This window comes from Nothoprocta perdicaria, unplaced genomic scaffold (assembly GCF_003342845.1).
Source record: "Nothoprocta perdicaria isolate Ctin4 unplaced genomic scaffold, notPer1 scaffold_41, whole genome shotgun sequence".
Lineage (NCBI taxonomy): Eukaryota > Metazoa > Chordata > Aves > Tinamiformes > Tinamidae > Nothoprocta > Nothoprocta perdicaria.
Window position 1 is genome coordinate 3582185 of NW_020455655.1, and position 24640 is coordinate 3606824.

At 34.9% G+C, this 24640-nt stretch overlaps 1 protein-coding gene across 2 annotated transcripts; it reads right to left on the reverse strand.

Moving 5' to 3' along the window:
- Positions 1-1679: 1679 nt before the first annotated feature.
- COPS2 (COP9 signalosome subunit 2) lies at positions 1680-14977 on the reverse strand. Of its 2 annotated transcripts, none has more exons than XM_026045702.1 (12): positions 14852-14977; positions 13778-13855; positions 13057-13182; positions 11621-11710; positions 11391-11468; positions 10451-10625; positions 9225-9403; positions 9057-9109; positions 6849-6946; positions 5176-5258; positions 4319-4377; positions 1680-3612 (listed from the first exon to the last, which is right to left on the reverse strand). In XM_026045702.1, the coding sequence occupies exons 2-12, from the start codon at positions 13799-13801 to the stop codon at positions 3468-3470; spliced, it is 1110 nt and encodes a 369-aa protein (XP_025901487.1). In that variant the 5' UTR covers positions 13802-13855; positions 14852-14977; the 3' UTR covers positions 1680-3467. The 2 variants fall into 2 exon arrangements, with proteins under 2 accessions (XP_025901487.1, XP_025901486.1); XM_026045701.1 differs by having other exon boundaries at positions 11621-11731.
- Between the last annotated feature and the right edge of the window lie 9663 nt (positions 14978-24640).

Sequence of the window (24640 nt, forward strand, 5' to 3'; positions counted from 1 at the left end):
TGCAGATGCATTTTGCAATCCACCTTTCCACTCATTTAGCATTTAAGAAGGTGATAATCCTATCTGTCAACATGTTAATGCTTAACTGCTAATATTTACGTGTAATGTGGTATTTTGTCTAGTTCTCCAATTTAGGCAATGTCCAGGTTTCCTGCCCTTTTTGGGGGGGCACTGGGAAACTCATTTGGAGAATGAATTTCTCCAAACTGTATTTGCTAATTAAAAAAATCTAACATGCACACACCCATCCTTTTGGACTTCATTTGCATGAATGAGGTTTGTGTTCAGTTTTAATCCACAAACTGCCAGTAACTCAAATGAACGATGTGTGTGCACATGTGTATATATTTATATGGACGCACAGACACAAAGGATTATAGTGGCCATTAAAATACTCCTTTGCAAACAGGTAACATTACTAATACCAGCTGATATTCCAGTTTGTCGTGTACCTAGAGCAGGAAAAAAAAATGTGGATAAAAACACTCAAGAGTTGGAAAACTGTCTATGAAAATTATTGACACTTCCAGAAACTGAAAAATGGGAACTGAAGAATCCAGTGAGGTTGCTTAGAAAAGTCACTTTCTTCAACTGCTTATCGAGTTTTCCTGACAAGGCAGAAAGGACAAAATACCACTTCAGAGACAGATGGACCCCGCAGTAAGAGGGCTATGGCAGCTAATGACAGCATTGCAGCACATGCGCTACTGGGTTTACCAAGCTGGGGGACAAAACAGCTCCTCCATATTTCCTCAGAGACACCTCTCATCTTCCAGGTTAAGAACTATGAGAACACCAGAAAGCAGGAGAATCCCTTAGGGAATTACACACATCTCCATTATGTGCCTAGAGCTCAGACGCTAAGGCACTATATGCATGAGCAGGAAACAAACTATGCCGAAGATGCACAATAACTTGTTGGAGGTACTCATGCATTTTCTGTGTTGAAATACACACTAATCTCACTGCTTTTCAAACTAATAGTACTTCACTGGTTGGAGTAGTCTTACTACAATTAATCTTTTGTGACTAAAAGCTAGGAAAAGGGGACTAACTAGTTAGGACAAGATTCACTTATTTATTCCGATTTGTTTCTTGAAAATCCAAATGTCTCTCCCCAAGAACATACCTGGGATGGGATAGGCTATCTCAGTTAAGACAAGCAAAGTCAGAAAGACTTGTTTTTTATTCAAGACAAAGTTTCTGCTCAGTTCTTTTTCTCCTCCTTTAGAGGAGATGAGTTGTTCCTTCCCACAGCAAGGGTGGCAGGAAATGGCAGAGAAGAGAAACATGCTGAAACCAGCTGTCACAGCCTCCTGTCTCGTGGGAAGGAGAATCTTGCAAGAGACATTATCCAAATGGGTGCCTCTGGATCTGCTGAAAAGAAGCCCAAGGCTTTCAGAGGAGGCTGCTAGGCATCTATACAACTTACGCTGCAGTATTATACATGAATTTGATTTTGCTAAGTCCAGTTTCACATCAACAGATTTTAGTGGAATTTTCAAGGTAAAAAACCATGTCATACATTGTAAAGAAATGTAATAAGAACAATGTGTTTTATTGTTATCTACAGATGTTTTTGAAGGAAAAAAAAGTAAAAAGACCTTTGCATGTGCTCAAAAACTAATTTCAACTTATATTAATATTTTACTCTTATTTTAGGTGACGAGATAAATTAAAAACACCTGCTGGTGTTTTTACACTTTACTGCATCAGTAAAGTAAAAATGCTCACAGAGATTCAGCATCAGGTTATTTACGCAACACATGAACTTAATCCTTAATTGATACAAGAAAAACAATTTCACTTACGTTTTGACAACTACAGAGCAAAATTTTCTGCAACACGTAACTTTCAAATGAAAGTCAATGCCATCCCACTTAAATGTATGCTGTTAACTATTTAAATTCTGTCCTAGAACGAACATTTGGTTTACCATTCTATTTTATACATAGGTGAGAGACACGTGTGCTACAGGAGGCTTCTTTATGTTTACTTTTTCTTTTTTTGTGGCATTAATTGCGCTACACACCTATTTTTATTTCTACTGCAACAACTGTGCATGGCACAGCCTTTTGCACTATTTACATCATACCATTACCTTTAAATTGGAGTACTTATGGAAGAAGTGACCACGCAAAATTTCTTTTACTTCTCTGAGAACCACAAGAGAATTTCTCTGTCAGAGAAATTGTCCAAACAAGCTGCCACAGGAAATACAGTTGCTGTGGCCAAAATCACACAGCTCCACTTTAAATGATGATCCCAAAATCTTGGGACACCAAAGGTAGTGTCTACTATGCAACTTGAGCAGTGGCTCTGAAGGAACTCAAACACAGTCAAAGGTTTGGGAGGGAATGGACTGCACCGTTCCTGACGTCACTGCACTTAGTCCCCACTCCACATACATAGTGCAGAAATTCTGTTGCTTTCAAAACCTGTTTCTATTCATACACAATTCAAGAGTCCAAAAAAAGACCACAATCTGGCCTAATCAGTCAAAGAAAGACAACAATTAGGGTCCATATTTCTACTCCCAAAGTATTTCCTGACAACCCTGTRTTCTTAAATTACTGAAGTCAAACCCAAGAATATTTGCCTGATAAGTTCCACCTACGAATATCAACCAGATGGAACTGGTATGAGCTTGGTTTCTTGCACGATCAAATCAGTTAGCAGGATGGCTAGGTGCAATGTTTTAATCTAAGTATTTGTGGTTACCACTTTAAGAAAATGAAAAGCATACCAAGGTTTAGATTTAAAATCTCCCTAAGTGAGGATGACATAGTACATATTTTCTTAAAATACTGAAAGTAAAAATMAAGTATAATGAAAGCACATCAAGAAACAAACTGTACAATTTCTGAACTGCACTGTTTATTTTGCTGCTTGAAACCTAAAGTGACAGTATGCCACTATAATTATGGGGTTTCTTCTAAACCTTTACTACACTGCAGGTACAGAAATATACGGACACATTTTTGGAGAAYTGACATTTTGCAAAATGCAGCAAACATTTCAATTTATACATGAGAAAAGGAAGTGTTCAAAAGGGTATGCATTTCAAGTTATTGCAGGTTATTTCTGTGAGAGAATTTCTGCAGGTAAAACATGTTTAAATTTAACCAACAGTAACGTGTCAGTGTATTTAAAATCATGACAAAAATCTTCTCTCTGGTCATTACTTGCCCTTGAACAAATTATTATGATGTTGTATGTTTAGGGCAAGATGTCAATACAGCATAAATCCCGTGGCATTTTGGTTTTCTTCTGGAGATTAAAGCTGTTTTTTCTTGGGATAAATGCAGCAGCAAAACACAAACCAGCTGATCAAAAAAGCACTTCTGCCATAACTCCAATAATTTCAGGGCACACCAACCGACAGTAGTTTTGCCATTCCCAGTTCTTTTAAGGTTTACATCACTGCACTGTTGCCTTAAGTACGTTTTGTAAAAGCTTGTTTTCGGTTAGGCCAGCTTGCTGACTACAGCCTGGTTGAGAGAATTTAGTTGGTTGGTCCATTTATCTAATGCAGTATACCGTGCACCGCCTCTCTTCTGATGATCCAGTTCAAGGAGCTGGTTGACTTGATCAATTCGGCCATGTATAGTGCTAGAAATAATTAAATAAATAAATGAATAAAAATCGCTAAGGCAAATGGAAATAGAGGCTAATGATAAATCAGAGATAAAACAACAGGTCTTCTTATAAATTTGTAACACTGATGCAGAATACACTTCAGAATTTAAGTTTTAAAATACATCATCCATTCTTACTACATACTGTCACATGTAGTACTGCCTATTTAACTGGAAATCAAATTAACTAATTTAGTGGACTATGCATATATATGTATTATATATAATACTCTACAGCTGCATATCTACAACCCACACATAAAATCTGGAGCAATTTAATGTTAATAGTTCTTTTCAGACAAGGAATCATCTATATCTATATCTATATCTATATCTATATCTATATCTATATCTATATCTATATCTATATCTATATCTATATCTATATCTATATCTATATATCTATATATCTATATATCTATATCTATAAACCTTCATATATTACATATATAAAATACACTACATAAATGTATCACATAAAATTAAGGTAATACCTTATTTGCTCACAGCTTTCAAATATACTAGGCTGCCTCTAAGCTAAGCAAACCCAAAGAACAAATTCAGGACCATTATTTCTTTGTTTTAGAATCAAATGGATTTTTGATCATACATATTTGTTGTTTCTTGTATAGTTTGGCTGCTTTAAACCAATTAATTACTAGAACTAAGAAAGTACATACTTATCCAATATGCACTGCACAAGCAAGCTTTCCACATCAGCTACATCTATGTTTAACTCCTAAAAGAAAAAAAAWATATTATTTTTGCAACATTAAAGCCTTCCCATCTTTATTTTTAATGTAGAGTTCGGTTTGATTACTGTTTCTACAATAATCAGAAAGAAAAAGGCCCCTATTCAAAACCATTTAGAGCTAAATGGAACATCTGTCTTAAGTTCTGCAAATGTTAAGGCCATTCCTTCCTCCGCTCCCCCCMAAAATGCACAAAGCTTTATTACATGCAAGTTTTAACACTACAAGCATAAAAGCTCTAATACTTCATAATATATTTTAAAATGCCACCCATTGTTGCAAGAAAAATCAGAGACAATAAAAAGACTTACAGGAGATGAAAACAATCTTATTGTCGTTTTTTTTTTTCCTTTTGATTTTGTTCTCTTCTGGTTAGAGAATGAAATCTGTGGTTTTGTCTTATAATCTATTTGTTCTACCACTACAGATCCATAATTCTTACAAGACAGATATTTGAGGATATTTTTTAAACAAGAGGGATTCAAATTTGTAATTTTAGGTCCATAAAATCTGTGTACAGTTAGGAATTACGCAGGTTTTCTTCATTTCTCTTCAAGAAAGCACTTCTCTGCACCCAGTGGAATACATTAATTGAGTAGTTTAGAGGTGTATCATTAAAAAAAGCATTGAAATGATACTTGACATTTTGCACTGCAAAGCCATCAGCACTACATTACTGTTTGATTATATTTTAGGGGTCCTATTTCAGGAAGTGCTTTATTTAAGAGCTGTTTATTCACAATTAATCATTTACGTAAGCAAATGCAAGGCTCCACTGGCAATACCTTAGAAATAAAGGGAATATGTATTCTTGTGTAAGGCTTAATTAATTTTATAAGCACTTGTGTTCTGATGTTTCGCAAAAGCTCTGCAAGAGAAGAAAAAAATAAATATTGTAAAAAATAACATTACTTAAAGTTACAAGCCAGTTCCATCTTTGTATCTTTCTATATTCTAACTACCATGATATTGTAAGGTAGTCACGTAATTGATGGCAGTAAGGTTTGCTTTAAACAGAAGGGGAAGAGGTATTTCTAAGAGGTATTTCTGAAACTTCAGCCTGCACAGATTTAACTTCAAGTGATACATTCATGGTTTAACTTAAGGTCAGGGACCAATGGAATAATTATGATGGGGAACTATGAGTTCTTGGACAGAGTGTGCATGAAGTGGCTGGTTTTGCTTAAGACGGTGCAGCTGTTTTGGTAACTTTCATATTATTAAAGTAGTATAAAAGTTAATGCATAAATTAGCATTGCAAAGAAACTCAACGAGCTAGATCCATTTTTACTTAACTGGTTACACAAGGAATGTTCATATAAAGAAAACTAATACTGAAGACTGGATTATGTATCTCAATAAAAGTAACTGCATTAAAACAACTTAGCAAGATATGTAAACATTAAAGCCATGAACACACATTTCATCTCACTAGGCAGTGAAAAAGCTGAGAATATCTCTTTTTTTCCCCCAGATCCTACTGCCAGACCAATGTCATATAATAGGTAAAATTCAAAGTCTCTAGAGTCTTAGGTTCATCTGTCCTCTTGCTTTTTGCTGTCATTCTTTCCGTAAGCATCCATCTCTTTAATTTTGCTGTCTTCCCTACCAGACCTTGAAGTTCACCAGTAGTTAACATGTAACAGTAACAGAGGGGCTATATTTAGTTTCCACTTCTCATCTTCTCTTTCACAAACATGAAGCCTAAGAAAACCATGCTAAGAAAACTGCTTTCATGCAGTCATCCAGCTAACTGAAGCAGCAATATCTASTAAGTCCTACTCTTCAGATGTCAGTAGTCCTTTGAAAAACTAGACACTGTCTGCAAGTCAAGGGACTTTTAAACTCACAAATAAATGATAAGCTGCAAAAGAGACTTGATTTTTGTCTGTTCATGTAATTGATGAACATGTGCTATTGTGTTCCCCTGTTCTACAATGTATAGGTACTATAAATCGATCGTTGCTTTCAACATATACAACTGTTTATCTTATTAAATGTTTTATTGCTACACATTTATTAATGTGCCCTCAATGCACTGTCCACATTTTTGATCTGAAGCAGAAAGTTCATCTTACAAAATAGTGAATATTTTACTGTTGAAATTGGCAAGAACAACCTTTGCAATTAATGAAGGCTTCCTTTAATTCAAACTTTCACCAATGCGAAAAAAAAAAAAAAACAGGAAAAAAAAAGCCACCCAATGTAGAGCATGACATTACAAGAAGTATCTTAGAACACTCATTCTTGCAAGAACTTTCTTCCTGACTCCTGCAATTCACAGCAGTCACTCTGTCTCCTAGGATGGATGTTTCCCCTGACTAACTTCCAAGGAAGAACTTAGTAGAAGAACTGTCTGTAACTAATAATTATAAAGAATATTCAGCACAGAGAAAATAAGTCTTAAAAAATACAGCATAACATGCAGAGAAAGGATTATAATGGCCTGTGAAAATACCTTCAATATGTTCCCTTATGAAGGGATCATCCATGATGTTGCTGTGATTTGTTTTCAGAATCTTCTCAAATTCAGTGATGTCATTATTCTGATAGGCACTTCAGAAAATACAAGATTGCATTATTATTTTAAAAAACAAAATAGTCTCATCATAAAACTTTGTTCTCTATAATCTTCAGAAGGAAAAATTGTTTTCAATGAGATGCCACAGATAAGATCTTTCTCCCATTTCCTATTTTGTGAGCGAGTTCAGTTAGTTCTTTTGCAAATGTGCATTGGTTTCAAACCATTTCAGTTTAATCAGCTCTTACTAAAAAAAAAACCCTAAAAACAGACATTCTTGGACAGTATCATTACTGAAATTTTGGCACAGAGATATACTTCATATAACAAACAGGGAAAGGGGGTTCAGAGGCTTTTTGTCAGTACTGCTTTTAGAAAGCTGAATTCTAAGAAAAAGTAGACTTTTGGGACTAACTGAAAAAAAATTGGGCATAATATTGTTTTATAAATTTATAGYTCATTTTTAGCATCTATAATATTATTTAAGTATTTAACATTGTTACCTAAACGATAGTTACAGAAACAGATGGTTCTCTAAGTGATGGATTTGGGCACCACAAAATCATTCTAACATATGAATGATAAGAGCTGCTGAAACAAAACAATTTTCTTAAACATAATGGTCTCATAAATCAAATCTCKCATCTGATAGGGATAGTCAGTCACAACAGAAATTATACACTAACCAATGAAGCTTACACAGAAATTTAATTATATTAAGCTATGTGCCAATGATCTGTAACCTGATAAAGGTACTGCTCAATACCTGCCTTAAATTTCTGTTTGATATTAACCTTGATTATTTTAAAAAACATGTATTTCTCCTATATAAGTCTCTGTACATTTTCAAATTATTTTTAAACTGGTCAAGAAAGACAGCCTTTAAAAGTGGCAAGAAAAAGAAAACTAATTAAATTTGGAATGTTGATTAATGGAGTTTATAAATGGACTTACAGCAGTGGAGAGAACTATATCATGAGKAATCAATAAATTTACTTCATAATTAAATGGAAATTCAAATAAGTGTATTTTGCTGTTTATTCTAGAAATCTTTCCTTACAACACGCAAACATTTCAATGTGCCCAATGTAGAGCACTGGAAGAACGAAAAACAAAACGGTAATCCTTCCAATTAATTTATCTTCTGCAACTTTCTTATCTATACTGTTTTAACTGCATTATTAATTTTAAAGAAGCCATTATATTCAAATGTCAAGATAAAAGATATCAATTAGGAGCATGAATAAAATCAGATTGGGAAAGGCCATCTGGATCCTTCTGCCTCAAATTCACATGAAGCTATGAAAGTTAAGTAGAAGAGAAATGTCTAAAATGGAATTATTGGAAATAGCCTGTTAATAAACTGCCAAATCTTGTATTCATGATGGTATCAATAATGGACAAGCATCCTCAGTTTCAGAAATTATTTGAATGCATACAATGCTGCAGTATCATACTAAATTCAAAGCAAGATTTGTTCTGACATGACTTGAACTGTGCATTTCAAAATGTAAGCATATATTACCTCTTCTTTCCTTATAATGAAAAGATGGGAAGTTTCTTAAGCATTATTCAGGCAGGATTATTGTGGACAGAAAAGGTTAGCTTTGTAAGACTGCCTTATTTCACTTGGTCTGACAATCTAAATATCTCAAAAGCTCTGGCTTCATATTTGCCCATAAGAAGTAAGGAAGCATTCTTYTGATCTCCATATATTTGAAGGATAAGGGAGATTGCCTGAAAATTCCATTTCATATTCCTGTTAGGAATCTCCTTTAGAAATCACAAAATATTGGCTTTGGTATGAGATGTCAATTATCTCAGTGCTTCATATATAATCAGGCAAACATTACAGTCTAAAGAACTTCATTTTAAGGAAAAATATAATATTCTTCCAATTGCAGAAGAAATTCTCCATAGCAGAAGRTAAACAGTATTTCTTCCTCTGCTCCCTACCTGGTAGATTGTGAGGCATGTCAAAGTAAATAAAGTAATTTCTTAAGAAAAACAGTCTAACAGTGTTTACTTAATATTTAAAGCAAACATATTTKTTAGTTGTGCACAAAAATCCACCTCTCAGAAATATCCAATTCCTGGTTTGTACACCACATTTTTCAATTTTCTCTGAAAAACTTAAAATCTTACCTTACTAAATTCGTCATTGCTAGAATCTCTGGATCATTTTTGTATGGTTTAGCCTACACAGAACAGAAAGTAGACATTCAGATARTAAAATATTTTCTCCTTTATCTTTTTTGATAACTTGCCTATAAATCTCAAAATAAAAAAATCATATTTACAGAAAACAAGTACCTCCTGAGAGTCAAAAGGATTTATTCCAGACTTCATCAGCATGTTTGCTAAGACCAAGTATTTTAAGCAAGTCGTTCTTCTRGGGCTCCCTGATTCATCATAATTCTTGAACGCTTCAAAAAAATCAGTATGTGCCTTTTCAAACTCTCCTTCTCTTAAGTGCATTTTGCCTCCGCATTCTGAAAAGAAAACACAGGATGAAACAAAAAAGGAACATTGTGTGCTTGCCACTGACTAGAATAATTGTACTCAGAAGTTCCTTGCTATTTCTAAATAGATTGCTGAAATATTTTCAGGAGTCCTTTCATTCTCTAAAAATACTAGAAAAAGCACTAGGGCCAGCATATAAAGCTTTGCCATTTCAATAAACCCCTTCCAAAGAAGACAAAAGAAAACTCAGCCCACACTACAAATCTAAAAGAACACCAATCTTTGCAGCCAATAGTTATTTTAACTGTATGTTAAAATACATAAWATTCAAATGGAATTTACCTCAATAAACATCAAAGACAATAAACTTCCTATATTTATGAAATCTTCTTTATGTATTTTGAGTAAAACTACACAGAAAATAACAGATAAACAGTATTTCTCAGTTTATTTTTGAAGTGTTCAGGGGAGCCCAACTTCCGTGCAAGTGCCTACACTAAGAGAAGGAAGAAGATATACAGAAGGAAGAAGGAAGAAGATATACAATATTCTGGAGAAAGTTCTTTTTTTTTTTTTTTTTCCCCCCCAAGAGGTGCAGCATGTTTCCACTATAACTCACCTTTACTAAAATAAATACTATTTTCAACACATCCTAACACTGATGAATTTTAGTAAGGTGAAGCATCAAGCTCAAATTCACAGAAGTAGGCTACAGAAACACAGTCCCTTCCACCAGCAGCCCTGCCAAGCCTGTGCATTTATCCTTTGTTGCCTGCCGTAGTGGTAGGAAACTCTCATCTCCTGCTGCTTCTCCCCTGTGCCACCTTCAGCCAACTGTCCCACTGTGCATCTGCACAAGGGACCAGAACAGCAGTCCTGATGTCCAACAGGGTGAACACTAAATGACAAACCATAGTGACAGCATTTGTAGTTCCCTTTCACATGGGGTTTGTCTGACGCTGAACTTACAGGATCCTCTGCAATATTTTTATAGTTGAAACTGAAAAAAACTCCAAGATTTTCAGGAAACTAACATATGCAACACAAGTTAAATGAGAAGTTCAAAACTAACTTGCCTCTGATAACTCCCATGATCAGTGGATGAGGAATGGCTGACTTGATGTGTAATGACTGTTCATATAGTGCTTTAAGTTTTTTGTTATTCTTCTGTGCTGTATACATTTGAATTTCTAAAGCATAGATTTCCAACAGTTGGGTACCTTTTTTTAGATCATCTTCTCCATCATCAGTCTAGAATAGATTAAGCAATTAATACTGTGAAATTTTAAGAGAACAGTTATTTCATCTTTACATACCGATTATGAACTCTGAGAAACTTGCTGTCAGAAATAAAGATATTCCTAAAATACTGAYATAGCTATAAACAGAAAAGTCAAGGGACTTACCACAGACCAGATTCTGAAGCTAACTATTAACACATCATCAATTTTGTCGAACTAAAATTTTTCCCTATAAAAATTTCCAGAACTTTGCCCTTTATACTTTTCCACTCTCCTTTACGTAAAAGCCTCTTTCAGTATACAAATGTAATGACTGAATATCAGTATAAATTGATAATACATACAACTCTCTTACTCCCTGTAACAAAGTCATTTCCCAGATATTTTAAGTCACTTTCAATGTCAGATAAGGAGAAGTGTACATAAAAAAGCAGAGTAGGCTGCATAGTTTCATTTCCCCCACTCTCCTTCCAAGTGGGCACAARTAATAACTATATTCAGCTTTGACTCAAGCTCACTAGAATCTTCACTGATTTTTAAAATACATGTCTATACTTACAAATGATTCACATGTTCTTTTCATTCCTATGCTTGGCTAAAAAGAAAGTTATCCAGTCTATGATCATTTTTAGTTCATGTTATCAAAGAGATAATTTAAAGTAAGCACAGGGTTTCTTCTGTGTTTAAACTCAACAATGTGTCTCAAAACTCAACAACAGATGTGAAAAAATCACCGTTCTTTGCTAAGCCACACCAATTTAGAAAATAAGGTTACCTGACATGACTGATGCAACTGGCGCAAAATCTTTTGCAACTTTCCATATTCTTCTCTTTCTAAATATAATTTGCCAAGCTGTAAAAGAAAAAAAAAAWAAAAAAAAAAGGAAAAAGAAAGAATAAAAAAGAGTATTAAGGTGTAAGTATTATACCTTACTAGTATAAGTATTAAGGTCTAGTTGGAGGTGTCGCAAACAAAAGCAAAAAATAATAAGTTATATATTTTACCTTTGTGTTTGTCTTAAACCACAATCTATCATTCTTAGCATCTTTCAGAGCTTCAAGTGTTGTTTCATAGAATTCCTGAAGCAAATCCATCTGACATAAAAAATCAGAATTCTATAATTGTAAACAGCAAATTTGTACCTGTTAATAAAGTCAATCTGAACAAACTAAAAGTGCATGTTTGAACTTCAAAACAAGAAAGATAGAGAAATCTGCATGTTACTGAACATCTGTTTTCTTTTGAATTGTAAAAAGAGCTTCTAAAATAACAAAACACTGTAAGCTTGTTCTTCTTTTATGAAATAGGTATTATCATTAGAAAGCATGCTGGTGACAAATGAAAGCCWCCTGCCCATCATCTACAAGCAAGTAGGAAAACCCTTATGTTGTGTAACACATGGCAAATACTAATATACATCACTACTGCTAATTAAGAGAAACAAAAGAGCAAAGAACTTACATATCAAAAAGCATAAGATTTACCAAAAAAGCAGTCAAATGAAAAGATATCTTTCTATAATGCTAACACTGTATGAAACAAGGCCAAAATCTTGAGTGCATGAAACCATTTCCTTCAATAAAAAAATGAAAATACAACATTTGAAGTCAAAGTCAAAGCACTGAGTATTTCCCTGAACAAAAGTTCTATAGAGAATGTGCTAGTACTGTTTATGGCCACTGCTCTTTTTGGCAGCAGGGATAACATCTGCAGCTACATGTCAGCTTAAAATTTCCAAGTTGTCCTTCCAGGTCCTGGCTCCARCTGCCTTTAGACTCAACTCTGCCAAAGTTGGCAAAGTTCAAGTCAGTCCTGAAGACTTGAAAGTAAAGTGCCATTCATCTATTAAACCTTCCCTGGTTGTATGTGGTAGGTCAGGAATTGCAGCAGTAATGACACAAGAGTCATTGCTAAAGACCAATGACCCTCCACGTGTTGGTGCTATCTCCAGGTGGTCAGTTAAGGAAACATCCAAMTATCTGTAAAGCTTCAATGACAGCAAAAAAAGAAAAAAAGATGAGCTGTGGATCTATGAACAGCTACTTAGCTTGCACAGTCAATTCAAAGACATGATATCTACCATCAACATGTCGTTGCAGATTTTTTTTCAAGTAATTACTTAATTACAAATTACATTTGAGATCCCATATGCTGTGTGTAGCTATCATGCTAAAATATTTTACAGGATGGACATTCTAGATGAATATTGTCAAACAATATTCAGTCTGATTTAATAATAAAAATGTTATAAATTTATAAAAAATCATTATGCAGTTGATAGAATTCATAAAATGTGTGAAATATATTTTAATATGTGACAACAAAATAATACTGCACATGTTCTCTAATAAAGTCAAAAAAAMCAGACAGCTATACACAGAAGTCACAGTTAAAAATGTGAAGAGGAAAATCATCAAAATGAAAGAACTGATGATCTAACCTGCTTAGAAGTAGAGATATAATCAAGAATAGAATTGATGGATTTTTCAGAATAATTCCTTGTAACTGCACTCCGTATGTAGGTCAATAGCTGCTTATATCTGTTCATCATTTCAGGAAAGTTAGTCTATAAAGAAAAAAAAATCACTATGAACTTTTGCTTTAATAATTAAAAAAATCAAACTATATTTTGCAAATACACAAATATAAACAGTTTGTAACACAAGCTGAAATCTGACAACTGACAGCATAACAAAAAATACTGAGTTTATAAAAGAAGTTCTAAAAAGAAAAAATCTATTTCCAAAATTTGATATAATCCATTCAATAAAAAAGTATCTTTAAGAACAGTTCTTAAATCCAAAGCTTTCTAGAAACAGTTTTTCTCTTTCTCTAGAAAAGTCATTTTTTGATTAATGTTGGTAGTTTATTTACAAACTTTGATTTCACACATACAACCTAGCAACAGTTAGGGCATGATACCTCAACAAGGACGGACTCTCAGCCTTTTAGAGAAACTCAACTGACTACAGCCGCTGGCTGTTTACGTTTTGCCTTTCATCTGCAACCACAACATAATTTCCTTGCCATATCTGCAGTAGCCACAAAATGTTGCAAAGAAAATGTGTCCTGGCAGATTTTGCTGCCATAGTCAAATAATAAGAGCTATAGGTTATATCTGTATTTCAGCCATTTACTCGTAAGTGATAGCTGTAACTTACCAATTTAAAGTTTATCTTAATCATCTGCTTCAGAGCTTTGAACCCCCATTCACCTTTTTCACCTTCAAGTTCTAAAACCTGAAACAAAAGAATTTTTAAAAGCATTGGAAATGATTTTTCCATTTGCAAATAAATTTGTATCCCTTTTTAAAACACACACATGCTGTACATGCCTTTTTCCCTGCTTTCTTCTTTACAGAAATATTCTATTCTGCACTGTTCTCCAATTTTACTCTTCCAGAGTATGGCTGAAAAAGTCAGGGGTGTGCATCTTATTAGCTTTCATATCTATCTTGATGGAGGGAGTGTGATTATAGATTGATAAAGATATCTGTAGATTCTTTTATTATCTCATATCAAACACTAAACTCTAAAGCCAATCCACAAACACAAATGCACAAAAAGTTGTAATAAATAAAAAGACCTAAACTATTTTCAAAGTTACACTTCTGTATTTCTTGTCATATCAAAAAGAATTCCAGGTTACAATCTTTAAAGTAACATACATAATGTGTTGTAAACAAAAATGTTAAGAAGTTTTAAAGTCATATATATGTATACTTAAACCAAAAGATGCAAAAATCTACTTTTTCCTTAASAAGTAGCAGCTAACATATTGCTTTCTGGTGGCAGTCTGCAAACATAAAATAAGTTTCAGAATCAGATTGTGAACCAAATATAATCCATTATGTAAGACACTGGGAAAAAAGCCATTTGATTTTAAAAATGGAATAGATTAGATTTCTATAGCTGATGCAGGAAAAGATTCTTAGAACTCTTTAATTAACTTAGTAAGTTTTGAAGATCAAAAARAAGTTTTGCTATAAAATAGGACCACTCTAGCTTTCTGTTTATGCTCCATAAGTGCAGTCCTGAAAAGACAAGTCAGTCAGGAATTTAAGTAGCCCAATGTTACACTTAGCATGTTATTTTACTAAGTTAAACTATAAACATTAATCTTAAAATTCTAGAAAATAACCGAAAAGGCAAGCAAATATGTTTAATGTGGATTTTATACAATTTCAGCACAAGAGAATCAATTAAAAAAAAAAAAAGAATATAAAGATTGAAAACCTTTTGAAAACTGCTTAGTGCTGCCTTAGGATCATCTTCTTTCAAAGCTTTGGAATTGTAGTATTGATTTTCCAGATCCACATTTGGTTCAGAATTACTGTCTTCAGAATATTCCTAGATTTTAAGAGAAAAAAAAAGAACAATTATCAGAGAAGAAAACAAAGGGTCAGAACACCTCTTTCACTGAAATGGAGAAAATATAGTAAGCCATATTCCTCAAGCTGAGGCAAAGGACAGATATATTAACAGAAAATGCTGAGTTTCAAAGCATGTAACATAYAGGCCTCATAAAATGATTTTATCACTCTCTGACATTATCAGGGCAATCTCACTGGTTACCAACACTTTGAACAGATTTCTGGCTAGACTACTAAATGCTGTATTTTATGCTCTCATGGCTGGATGGACTTCGCTTTTATGGTAACTGCAGATTGTATTATTAACATTCAGCCAATTTTGGTGTTTAATGACAGAGGCCTAACACCATATGTCATTTCTGCACAAGGAGCAAACAACCTGACCACTAATCTTCCATTAAGGCATTACACTGTGGAACCAATACTCTCCACAAAAAAAGATCTCAACTGAGTTTTCATACAACCAATGATTCAGCAATGGARGGTATAAAAAGTTTCCATGAATCTCTAATCTTCCTTTTTACATCATGAAGACTCATAGTTGTCTATGGAAATAATAATAATAAAAAAGAATAATGATGACAGCCCCAGCTGCTTCTTTGCTGAGAAGAAGGAAATGAGTGGGAGAATGTTAAAGTTACTACCAAGGGGAGGAGGGTAGAGTGAGGGCACAAAATAATTTAATCAAATAATTATCCATCATGTACAGCAGCACCAAACAATTTGCAGAATTTTCTTCTACCAATTATTATAATCTTTTTTTTTTTTTTTTTTAAAGGACCCTGGGGCTTCTTCTGATAAAAATAAACTAGACATTTGATCTTCTTTTGCTGTAGGACAATGTTGCCATGCCTGAATTACAAAACACTAAACTCAAAAACTCAAATAATAAATGGATTTATTTGAAGTTTACAAGAATCATAGAAGTATTTCACATTTCTGCATTTTTAAGCCAACTTCTCTCAACAATATGCCTAACTATTAGGAGAACTGTTTAACAGATTTTGTATAAATCTCATAGTGTCATGGGAGTAATTTTCCCTTATAAAGAAAAAAAAGAACAAAACACGGTTGGGTGGCCTACTTTAAGATGACACTTCCTCTTTTACTTTACTTCCTCCTCTGCACTATAAATATTTATTCTTTTGTTCATTTGTATATTGCTAACATTAATGGAATCCTTCAAAACCAAGGGAAAAAAAAGAAAAAAAAAAAGATAAGGCAGAAGTTTTTAAAATTAGCTCTCTTCTCTCTATAGTGCAGGTAGATTTTTCAAAAAGTCTAACTTCTCTTAAGTTTTGAATAGGAAAATTAATTATAGCAACTTATAACCGGCTTCAAAAACCCTTGAGAGATTTATCTTTCACYATGGAGGCCTTGCTGCCAGCACATAGCACCTGTTTCAGTTTCTCACGCGTAGATGAATCGCCAAAGTACACGTTTATTTATATACTTACTTAAAGTATACTATTTACTAAGAAATCAATGGACTTAAAAGCCTCCTGGATTGCACAAATCTATTTTCCCAAGGAACTACACAACCTAACACTGAAAGCTTCAAAAACAGGAAGCAAATAATGTATCACATTCATTCACTGGTAAGACTTGCACCTTGGTTAGCCTGTGTTAATAAATTCTTTACCCCATTGACGCATCAGAGATAAAGCAACTACAACACAGATAAGATGCCAAGTGCTGCAGCATGCTGGGCATCGCATGAAGATATGCACTTAAATTTATCTTCTTAAGCTTAAATAGCCCAGGGCGGAAGACACCTGTACTCAGCTGATGCTTTGTTTCTACTAGACCTGAACAATGGGGGAATATTTTTGGCTTAAGTATCTATTTGTAAAAGATAAAAGGATGGCAAACTAAATTAAATCCTTTTCAGGAACAATGTGCTCTATTAGCCTAAAACAAAAAACTTTTTATCTCAGCTCTGGCAATYATTATGGATGTGGACATGCCCGGGATGTCTTTATTCAGCTCATTTTTTCCCCCTGGATGCTACTTAAATACCCCATAAAGCTATTTTCATAATAATATTCACATATAACAGAATAAATGTAAAGTCTAGAGAGTAATTTTTCCTAACAGAATTTCTTTCAAATGCAGCAAAGAAGTGTTTTATGTCACTATGGCTGTTTTACCTTCATTTGATGCTTACTTGGCTCACTTCAATTTTATGATGTTACTGACTGAAAGCTCTCCAGGAGACGGGCCTTCCCTATTTCAGGAATTCTGCTTTTCTTCATGGCACACAGACCTAGACCTAGACAAAGACCTAATGGAAATGCCCGAGTTGAATCCCTTTCAATTGAAGGGAGAGAATTCATGTTTAAATTCAGGTTTAAAGCAATGCTTGCTCCAAAATAATGGTTTACTCCCTTCTGAAATAGGTTATTAGCAGGATACATGCATTTGTGAAGACTGCCCTACACAGAATATAGTGTAGGAGTTAAGGTACATGTCCAGGCAGGTGAAGTTTTATGCATTTAGGAGTGGGGTTTACTTTCACAGATAGCAAGCTGCTGAGCAAATCACCACTGCAACGTCAGTTTAGGGAACCTGCACTGCTATTCAGATGCACCATAAATTTGCCATAGTATTTTTAAAATATCTGTGGGGAAAAAAAAAATAAAGAAGGAAAGGAAAAAAAAAAAGATTGAGGAGATTTTTCTTCATCCAAAAATATTTAATTGAATGAAAAACCACCGTTATTTAGCTTTAACTTAACTAGATGGACAACAACAGGAATAAACCTTTTTGCACCCCTCCAGAGAGCTCAGGTGTAACATGTCTTACACATCTCAGCACTACACATCAAGTAAATTTGGAAAGATCAGGCCTGTTCATAAAGCATAAGGCCACTTTATGTCTTGTAGTTAATACAAGATGAAGCAATAAAATATCTTTATTGCAGTCAAATCCAACATCAAGTGAGATTAATAAGATCTATTATCAGACTTGAAAATACGATTTGCAGACCGACCAGAACCTCACACTGTTATATGCTTTCCAAATAGAGTCTCTGCCTCAAGGCATTTACAATTCAGGTATCACAACAGATTGTTTTAAAAACAATAGGTAAGTATACAAACTGCTTTAAAGGGGTTACTCTAAAAGATGTATTTAGATATAATGTACCTAAAGAAAAGTTTAAAATCAGGAACTAAGTACACCGAAGTGAAATTGAAAACAATCCGAAGTAACAGCTCAGTCGTTTAGATGCTTCATCTCAATTTAAGTATCAATGTTAATTTTATAAAGTGCTGATCAGTTCAGAAAGAGGAGTGCTCTGTCTCTTTTTTTGAAGCACGTGATGAACATAAAGAGCATAACAATATTTTGCTTTTGCCAAAAGCAAAAGGAAAGAAGGAGGAATGGAAGAGTATGAAGCTGTCTCCTCAAATTTCAAGTTAAGGAGAGGGGAAAGAAAAAAACTTCCACAATTCAACAGCTTTTATGAAGAAAATTTGTTTCATAAAACAATGCACTGGCAAAATAAAAATGAATAAAAATTCTGTGTTAAGAACATCGAGTTTTAAAAAAGCATTACCAGATAACTCCAAATATCTTCACTACATCATTTGAACCTAATATTTTGCTTAGGGGAAAAAAAACCCACCTAAACTCATAATTAAAACTTCAAGATATAAAATGTACCTTTGTGCTATATTTTAGCATGAGCTGATATGAAAAGTTACAGACCTAAGTTTCTAATTTTTTTAAGTATTCTTTTTGATGAAGATTCTGGTGATTTTGCTTAAATGCTTATTAACACTATCAGTCGAAATTAAAAGTGAGTGTAAGTCTGACTACAGAGAACTAATCTCTGGGGGAAAAAAAAAGGTTGCAAAAAATTATTTAAGTATTGCTCCACTGAAATCCAAATTCTGGATTTACACAGTTACAAAGTTAGTTCTATCACATCACTTTCTGGGGCAATAAAAATACTCTACTAGCTCAATAGCTCAATTCAGATGGAAATAAAACATCTGATGTAGCTCACTGACTGGGATGTAATTCTTTCAAACAATTTTAATAAAAGCTAAAGTACCACTCATTGAATGCAATTTACTGATCTTTATTAAATTACATACTGACTTTTCACAAAATTCACTTTGTGTAGTAAACAGCTTTAAAACATTAAGCCTCAGCTTCTACAGTGAGYACATACAGAAGATAATTCATCTCCATCAGCTTTATTCATGAAATTTAGGGCATGGATCCATTCATAATTTCTTCAGCAGCACTGACAGTGCRAGAGCACGAGCCCTCCTGAACCCTCTTTCTTTGCTGCTTCTGGTGCTGGCAGCCCCTTCTCAACCTAAACTGCAGTGTTTATGCATCAGTCCTGGTGATGACTGATGCTGAGGTAGTTGAGACAACAGGCCGAMAGTCACGCTGACACATCCCATAGGCTGGCGAGGTACAGCAGCAGAGCAGGTAAGCCGGGGGACACGAAAACCTGCTATGGTATCAGGAAACTGTAACAGGAGCCTTTGTCAATGTGGTCTTGTGAGATTACTTAAGAGCGTGGCACTATACGAACTTGGGTGCTGTAACACTATCAGTGACATTCAACTGTACATTTGTGGCATTCTACCAGAAAAGTGACACAGTAAACTGACAAACACAGAAAACCACAGAAATCAATATTTTGTAAAAGCTACAGTTCACTAGGTCCTAATTCTCATGTCTCCCCTCTTCTCTAAGGCTTTTCTGTAGTCTCTTCAATAAATACATAGTAACAACCTAAACGACTGGTTTCTGGTATAACAATACAGAAAAACACATAAAAATGGTTTGGCTATTTTAGTTCTGGGCTAAAAAAAAAAAAAGGTAAGAGTAACTATATAGAACACAACCTTCAGGTCCAGAATGTTTATTCCACTTGACTTGTTTCTGTGTTCAGCTGTTCCCGAGAATAAATCCGGCAAAACTTGGTTTTACTCAGCTCATTACTGTGCTTCAAACCAAGGCATTCAGGTCTCTAGGATTTTGAGCAAGGATCTTGTATTTTGCAATAGCAACAGTGACATGGGCTATTTGCACAGAAAAATGCTCACATAAGGTCAAGCGAACCTCGCCTCACCCCTGAATATAGCTGCTTAATAAATAAGTCTACTATTTTGCCAGATAATTTTATAATGAGCATGCACTGCTTCCACGTAGATCATATATGTTGACACCAAGAGTGACCAACCAATTGCCATCCTAGAACTAACTACAACTTTCTTTGCTTCTGTTCTTCTTAGACCACTTGGCCCTAGGACAAAAAGCACTGAAAAGTTTCTGTGCGATTCTGCCACATGAATATAAAGAAAGCAAATGGACTAGAATGTAAAAAAAAAAAAAAAAAAAAAAAAAAAAAATAAAAAAAAAAAAAAAAAAAAAAAAAAAAAAGAAGAGAGATAGTCTGAGAGGGTGAAAATCAAGAGTGATTTGTTAAGAAGCCTGCAATTGCTCAACCATGCATTCAACCAGGAATCCTTGTTTTCTTCTCCCTGTTCCAGGTCTCTGCAGTTCTTCACTAACTGCGAGGCACCTCCTCCTAGTGCCTGCTGGCTCTCACAGGGGCTTGTAACAGTCACTTACTGACACTGGGAATAAGCAGCCTGTGAAGTAGCTTCAGGAGTTTAGATCTGCCAGTGATTTGCAACCRGGTCAGTACATTTCCATGGAAAGACAGTGCTGTTTGTTTTGCTTTATTTCTATGCAGAAGCTGAAAGATGTACAGAAATGAGACAGGTGACTGGAGAAAGAAAAAAATTGGTATTATGACATATTTCCTTCTTTTCTAAGAAATCAGATTAGGATAACTGGCATCCAATTTACTCCTGTTTAACACTCAACTGCAGACCAAGTCTAAGCAAGTTCTGTTCTGAATAAAGGGCTAAACATTTTTTTTTGGGGGGGGAGGGGGGGGGAGGGGAGGGAATTGAACTTACACCATGTATCAACTATCGGATGCAAAGAATTTATAGACTAACTACAAGTCATTCTCATTGCCTCAATACTTCTTTTCGAGATATTATGATAATGCACAAAATAAGCCCAAAAATATACTATTTCTGTGTTTACAGGTGAGTGAAGAGAATTCACAAGATTTTAGGACAGACACTGGACCTAGATAAGATATTCAACAGGATTTAATTCAGAAAACAATCTACATCATGTCTTCTGCAAAGCATATTTTTGTTCAATTAAAGAAAAATCTTAGAGCAATGCAGTTAAACATAACAAAGAAACATAAGAGCCGATCTGCTTTATTTTATATTTCCCAAATTCTGAATACTCATTTCCTCACCACTCTCATGCAAGCTATATATAGATAGGGGTTTTTTTGTTGTTGTTTAAATGATGCCAATACTGAAATATACTGAAATACTGAAATTCCTGAAAGGAGAAACCCTAAGTGTTTTGAAAGCACTTTCTCCATTTAAATAAGATCTTTGATCCTGACAGACTTGTAGCCATCTCCCTGGGGTAAGAACAGCTGGTTGTTTATTGGATCCGTACACAAGTCTTCTACTAAAGTGACTGAAATAATGCACCTATGTAATATCCATATTTGTTGCAGAACAGTCAAATCTCTCAGCAAACAGATTCTGGCTATCCTTCCTCCAGGTGAGTTTTAAAATTGAACTTCAGAGTATAAAAAGATATCTCCCTTTGAACACCGCAGACAATTTTTATACGTTTAAAACAAAGCTAAAAACAAGAAAATATAAACAGCTGTCATCGTGCCTGGAAGAAGCACCTCCCAGAGAAAGGCTGCATTTAGTCTCAAAGTCAATTCTAAACATAGCTCTCTGCCAAAGACTGCAAGGAAAGATGGTATTTACGGTGGTCCTTTCCTCTTTCTCCTTCTCTATCCTCAAGCTGAAACTAGTAAGAAAACTGYACTGGAATCATACGACACATCCAACAACTCCAATATAGAAATTAAAACTGTTTTTCATAAAGGCTAGTTAACATTATTCTGTTTAYTGAAGCATAAAGAGGAATAAATCAGGTTATAATCAAAGCTGTCACTGTACATTATTCTAAACTTCCGAGTCTATCCACCCCAYTAAATATAAATGAAATTCATTGCTGATATTAGGATCTCCAGCAGACAGAGCTTACTTCTGTATGAGCAACCGAGGCCTTTCAAATGCAAATCACTTGCCTCCTAATTCAATGAAAAACTAGGCAAAAACAGTAAAATATGACCTGAAAAAGYGTAATCACCACTTGTTTGCCACAAAAACTGTAATAACCACTCTGATTATTAAAAAGGACGATGAAGCTGAGAAGGGAGTTCAGACTTTCAGCTCACCTGTCATTTCAAGAGTGAAACTTTTGCATACAGGTAGAGATATASCTGACTAGTTGGCTCGACATAATGTGCAAATCCACATTTAAAGAGGAGTAGACACAGCCCCTTCTGATAAAATGTAATGAAATTAAAATTCTCAATATGAAAATATCTCAATCAAGGCTCACTATTCTAAATTCCGCCATCCTTTCCCTGACTATTTCTGCAATTTCTATCTCCTACTCCTTCCAAAATACTCATTCACCAAGACTGAAGTGTGCTCATTTGTTTCTAGCTCTTTACTTGTCTGAGTATTTTGCCCTGAACTCAGTCTTTTGCTTCAAACCTTTGAATGGAGCCTTTAAACTGAACCTGAATAACATGAATCCTCTCAGAGTCTCCTCTTAATTTAGTTAGATTTACATCAACATAAAAAAAAAAAAAAAAAAAAAAATCAGGCCTTAATTTAGGAGAAGGTTTAGCTATTTTCCAAAACAGTTTTGCTGAGCACTGTGATCACAGACCTACGCATATTAAAAACAATATTTACGCATGGTCCGTCAGTTCAAAAATGCAAAAACTAGTTTAGCTGGAATATCCTTAAATTCTAATTCTTTCTACCATCTGGTATAAATCCAAATTAGATCTACATGTCTGGTTTATTTAAAGATATCATTTAAGCATTCTTTGATGTTTTGCACTAGAATTACATACTGAAACAGAAAATTAACAGGTTCCTAATTATTATGAGCAGTATTTTTATATTTTGGAAAGGTTTGAGATAGTGCTAAGTTCCATCAGAAGTAACTACTGTTAGCAGCTGAAATTTGCCATCAACAATAAGTTTCAGGATGGTTTTTACTGTGAAAAAKAAAGTACTTGACACAGAAAGAAGAAAAACATATGTTAATATTTGGTGAAAATGATGCAACTCTTTTAAGCTTGGAGCTGCACTGACTTATTTCAGTTTGTAGACAGAGAGATTTAAATACTGAAAAATATCATTCTGATGGTTTCTCTACAAAATTCTGATTCTCACCCTGTATACATTCTGCTGTGCTTTGTATTCATTTGATGGTATCACATGCAAAAATAAACCCAGTATCTTAAACTGGGATACAGATTTCAGCATTAATAAAAAAAAATGGAAACTTACATTAGAACAAATGGATAAACACTATTCTTACTAGTTTTAACGTATTTCATTCAGGAAATCTGTCATAAAACACTGTGAATTCATACACAGCAGTRAAGTGGAAGGCTAATGGCACTTGGAATACTGGCACACACTGCTCAGAGGGCTAGGGTGATCACATATATCAGACAAGCACTCCCATATCACTTTAAAAAGTCAAAAACTAAACCARGCCCTTTTACTCTGTAACCAATATATCCAGCCATACTGAGGAGTTCATAATAAAAAATGCACAGAAAGTATTTGAAGTTTGGCAAGACTTTTAAGTTAATTCTCCAGTAGTAATAATTATTAAATCATTCATTACCAAGCAAGTCTTCCAGAAAATGAAGCGTCTGGGGTTTATTTAGTGAAATTGCAGCAACAGRAAATATAGTTTTGGCTAAAATAAATAAGTAAAGAATATCGAGCCTCAATCAAATGAAGTTCTTCTAAAAAAACCTAAAAACCCTACACAAGACTGAGAAAAGCAACATAAAAAAACAAATAAAGATATTGAGTGATCATATAAGATAAGAGTAACAGAATTATATCCAGCTAGCATAGGAAGCATCCTTTGGTGCTTCCAAATGCAACAACTATTGAGTTTACTCCTTTTCTCCTATGGCATTTTATTCATTAGAAGCAACTTGCTTTTAATGATTTCATAAAGAGTTGCATTGCATCAAAACAGTCACATCACGGTCTAAATTTTTTCCTGGGTAAATTGCTAATTCCTCAGGTGCTAATTGCAAACAGCATTTTTTTTTTCTTCTGTCAGAGCTTGGAACTAAAGCTTCTAAGGAAATAACACGGATATATCACACATTATTTAAAAAAAAGAAAAAAGGTTATTAAAGGAGGGTACCCCAACCCCACCGAGGAGCCGAGGCGGCAGCAAAGCTAAGGACAAGGGCAGCCCTGGCGGGTGGCCCCAGGGCTCCTGTCTCCCCCCGGGTGAGCGCAGGGCTCGGCCGGCCCCTGCCCGACACCTCCTGCTCCGGGGGAAGCCGCCAGCTTCACCCGCGCCCCCCGACACCCCTGCGGAGCCCCCGGCCTCGCCGGGGCGGGAAGGGGGGCCCGGCCGGGGCCTGGCTCCCCGCCGGCGCTGCAGCCGGTGCGGAGCGGCGGCGAGGCCTGCACGCCCCGCGCCAACGGGAGCTCCGCCGCCC